The sequence below is a fragment of the Apium graveolens genome, chromosome 5, assembly GCF_009905375.1.
Source record: "Apium graveolens cultivar Ventura chromosome 5, ASM990537v1, whole genome shotgun sequence".
Taxonomy (NCBI): domain Eukaryota; kingdom Viridiplantae; phylum Streptophyta; class Magnoliopsida; order Apiales; family Apiaceae; genus Apium; species Apium graveolens.
Window position 1 is genome coordinate 290440375 of NC_133651.1, and position 4765 is coordinate 290445139.

The 4765-nt window shown below is 36.6% G+C and overlaps 1 protein-coding gene across 1 annotated transcript; it reads left to right on the top strand.

Moving 5' to 3' along the window:
- Positions 1-3805: 3805 nt before the first annotated feature.
- LOC141661019 (uncharacterized) lies at positions 3806-4429 on the top strand. The gene has a single exon (XM_074468000.1). It carries the CDS (start codon positions 3806-3808, stop codon positions 4427-4429), a length of 624 nt encoding a protein of 207 aa, XP_074324101.1.
- Positions 4430-4765: the final 336 nt, after the last annotated feature.

Sequence of the window (4765 nt, forward strand, 5' to 3'; positions counted from 1 at the left end):
TACTTTGAAACATAGGTTAAAGACCAAAAAGGGTTAATTAATGTATGAAACATTTATGGTAAGTGTGTTAGGCAGTTGGTAAGACATTCGCGAAGGAATCGCTTTAAAACTCGTAAAGGTTAAATTATTAAAAATGGTGGAGCCGAGGGTACCCGAGTGACTTAAGCGAATCAGTGAGCGCAAAACAAGCGTTAGAGTCTAAGTTAGTTAAAGTATAGATTTACAAGTGACTTTGGTTTAATTCCAACTTACTTGTTGCTTATAGGTTACCAGACTCGTCCCGAGCCATTCGTAACCCCCAGTCGCTCAGGCAAGTATTCTATCCGTTATACTGTTGTTGTGATGTATACATTTGTATATGCATGATCTTGCGATAAATGCATATTGGTTATTTAGCAAATTCTTGCGATATATTGTAGCATGTGATATGGTATATATGCATGCCTATTTCATATTCTTGAAATATATATCTGTTGGTTCAGTTGATAATACCTATGCTAGAGAATAGCGGTAACTTGCATATACCCTTAGTATAGGGACCCAAAGGTGAAAATATTTTCTAAAAACCGGGAGTCGAGGATCCCGAGTAATCTTGTATATATGGATATGGATATATATATATATATATATTTATATATATATATGGTTATAGTTTTCCAAACTATTAATCGAATAAGGTTTATTCGATAACTTTAGCTTTATTTTATTATTGAATATTATTTGAATATTCATTCGAAGGCTTATGACTCAGTTTATATTATTTAATGAATATTATTTGAATATTCATTTGAGGATCTATGACTCCGATTATTTGCTGAAATATATTCTTTATTTTATTAAAGAATAAGGTGTTAATAATCAAACTTATTTTCGATTATTCAAATAAAGATAATACTTTCATATAAGTATATCTTTGGTTATTTAATACTCGTTTAAAGTATAAGTTTTAATACTTCTACTTCAATTATTTTTATAAAGATTATTCTTTATGGGAATATTATTTAAATAATAATATTCAGTCATTTTCTAAATATTCTGGGGACTGATTTACTTCATTAAATCAGCTTTACTCCAAACACTCTTTAAAGTGTTTTCGAGTCTTCAAAATGATTTTTAAAGTCAGAGCGGATCCCAAAACTCATTTTTATATTTAAGATCTTCCTTTTTAAGGGGATTTAAATACTCGCTCAAAACCTGGGGAATCCGGCTCTGTGGTGTATTTTATATTCGCAACGAGGTTGCAGTTTTGGTAAATGAATTGATTACTTGCCCAACGTTCGGGAAGTAAGCCCATCTAATTGAGTCGGCATAAGCGACAGGCCGGGGTACGGTCTATGAATGTGTAAGTGGCTGGGTGGCAGTCCATCAACGCGTGAGGGGCCGGGTAATGGTCTAGCGCGAGGTCCTAATGCGGCCAGGGTGATGACCGGTGAGGAATTCATCCATCTACAGTAGAAAAGGTTACTTATTGGTATCTTTGCCTGATCAGCAAGATATCTGGTTTATGCCAAAATTCTTTTCCTTTCCAAAATTCATTGGATGTTTCAAACTCTGTTCATACTTTACATAACAGAGGTTCCAGTAAATGTTTAAGAGATATATATATGTGGATATATATATATCGGGACTAAATAAAGTATCTCGTAACTTTATTTCATTCAATAATATTTCAAAGATTGAATCTATTCAAATCTTGTCTTGTAGTCTCATCTATGTGATGAACTTTTGAAACTGATTATAACTTGAACGGTGGTAGTTCAAGTAGTATTGGGAAAGATATAAGTATATTGGGGTATTTGGTAACCTCATCTTTTAAACTTATATCTAATTAATAATTGTCTTATGAATGACAAAGATTTTCAGAAAAACGTTGAGACAAGGTTAGATATATGAGATCACCTTGCAACGATATTTTTTTTTATATACAGTTATACACTGGGACTTTGTGTATATTATGCATGGAAGAGGACTTCCAATATTTTGAAAAGTATATATGTATATATACTGAATATTTTGCGACTTCATCGCATTAAGATATCAAACTTGGTTCATTTCTTTTGACCAAGACTTTCATGAGTATTATGAGTAGGCTCATATATTGTAAATCATTATACATATTATTTTGGTGGGCTTGCTGCTCACCCTTGCTTTATTTCTTCATCACACAACAACAGTTAGGAAAGATGGCCAGACTCCAGCAGACCCAGCGCAAGCGCGTGGGAAGCGTCCCACGTCTTCCCGTTGATGTTGTAGCTGCTATAGCTGCAGAGGTAGATCTATTGTAGACCAGACCATCTACTTTTGAGAATCAATTATGTATAATTATAACTTGTGGCAGATAATGGCAATTAACTGTAAATTTATCAAGTAATCATTTTGGGTTGTAATAACTTTTAAATTGTGGATTCAAAGACTTGTACTTATTTAAATTTCATCTCTGAGACTATAACGGGTTGTGGTGTGTGTTAGTGTGGGGTCACAGCATAAGGTTATTTATTATTAATTAAGTGAAGTGATATTGTGGAAAGAAAGACCGTGACGACCCGGATCCCCGACCCCGGATCTGGGGGTGTTACAATCATGTTGGCTTATGGAGCTGAGGTAGTGGTCCTACTAGAAATTAGCTATGCATAACCAAGAGTTGAAGCTTACGAGCCAGAGACTAACAAAGAAGGCATGAGGCTAGCCCTCAACCTATTTGATGAGGTCAGGGATGAAGTTAAAGCCCCTCAATGAAGAGCCTCCCTCTACTACAGTAGAAGGGTTAAAGAAAGTTTCTTTAAGGAAGGAGACTTAGTCTTAAGGAAGGTTGAGGCATCCAGAGTTAAAGAAAAGGAAAGATAACCCCTAATCGGGAAAGGCCATTTTGAGTCAAGAGCATTCTAGGACAAAAATCCAACAAGTTGGAAACCATGAGTGGTGAGAAAATGCCAAAGCCTTTCTATGTCATAAAATTGAAGGATTATTGTGTATGATAGAAAAGCAAATATGTGGCAAGCACAGAAAATGTTCCAAATACTGAAATAGTATGTAAGGAAATGAAAATAAAAGTTGTTGAAGGCTCGAAGAGCCCAAGTTTTGTCCAGTTAGAGGCTCACAGGTGTCACAATCATTCAATTACAGTTAATTAAACTCAAGTAATGATCATGTACCAGAATATCTAATACCTGAAGAGTTCAAGTGACATAAGTAAATGATACATGTCGAATGAAGTCTTGTAGCCCCAAAGATGCCTTGACTTTTTTGGGCTTGAAAAATATAAAGCCCCATGGCGTGAATGTATCTAACAAGTAGAAATAAGGTCGATGAAACCAATTTCTATTCTATGTATGGGTTGAACCCATATTTCAGAATATTATCTACTTATGAAAATCATCTTCTTTATCAATTTATTTATGAGCGAACATCTAATAAATGCAAGTCCTGAAAGATCAACCGTCAAAAATAAAAGATGACTGCATAAAGCTAGAAGATCCCGAAGGATCACAAGTCGAGTCCCGAAGGACAATTAGGATGCACACTGAAAATGTTCAAAGCCCATAAAGGACCAAAAGCAGATAAGAGCAAAATAAAGAGCCACAGCAGGCAGATGAAGCCATACAAGGCCGCAATGGTCACTCATCAGAAGATCTTATAGCCTTGATATTGTCTTACGAAAAAAAAAACAAAAACTATCTACAAACTCAAATTATGAGTTAAGAACAAGGAATTCTGGGTACTCCATTTTGATGGAGCATCAAAAACAAGTTCAAGTGAAGCATGGCTAGTTTTACAAAGCCCTGAGGGTTTCCTAATTAAATATGATATGAAGTTAGATTTTCCTACCACTAATAATGAGGCTGAGTATGAAGCTCTGATCGCTGGGCTAGGACTAGTTAGGACATTGAGAGTAAAGAACTTGAAAGTTTGTGGGGATTCGAAGCTTGTAGTATCCAAGATCAAAGAGGAATTCGAAGTAAGGGATGAGACCATGGAGAAGTATATACGCCTAGTGAGAGCAGTGATGACTCAGTTCGACGAGTGCCATGTCGCGCACATTCCAAGAGAAGAAAATGCTAAGGTGGATGCGTTGTCCAAATTTGCCTCCTCGGAAGTGGAAGTAAGTTCCGGGAGTGTATACTTTCATATCTTGAAAACACGAAGCATTTATGTTAAGCTTGTTTTCCCCATAGGGCTTGGGGAATCATGGATAGATACCATTAAGGCCTATATCCAAATTGGTTGGTTTCCAAACAATGCAATGGAAGCGCGAAAGTTGGTCGTGCAAGCACTGGGATACTCTTTGATCGATGGAATCCTATACAAAAGATCTTATGTGGTTCCTTACCTTAGATTCCTTAGGCCCGATGAGGCACGATTTGCCCTTAAAGAAGTACATGAAGGTGTTTATGGGAAACACTTGGGGGCAGGACCCTTGCGCACAAGATAACTCATTTAGGATTCGACTGGCCCGACATGATGGCCGATGCCAAAAACTATGTGAAGAAGTGTGATCATTTTTAAAAGAAGGCACTGGTTGTCGACAGCCTCCCGAGATGATAACTTCTATAAATTCTCCTATTCTTTTTGCCATGTAGGGGATGGACATTCCTGGGCCTTTCCCGATGGCTACTGCTCGAAGGAAGTTCTTAATTGTAGCAATTGATTACTTTACTAAGTGGATCGAAGCTAAGCCCTTGGCGAAGATTACAACTAAACAAGTTGCTCAATTCCTGTGGGAAAATATCATGTGCAGGTATGGGATTCCCCGAATCTTGGTAACCAA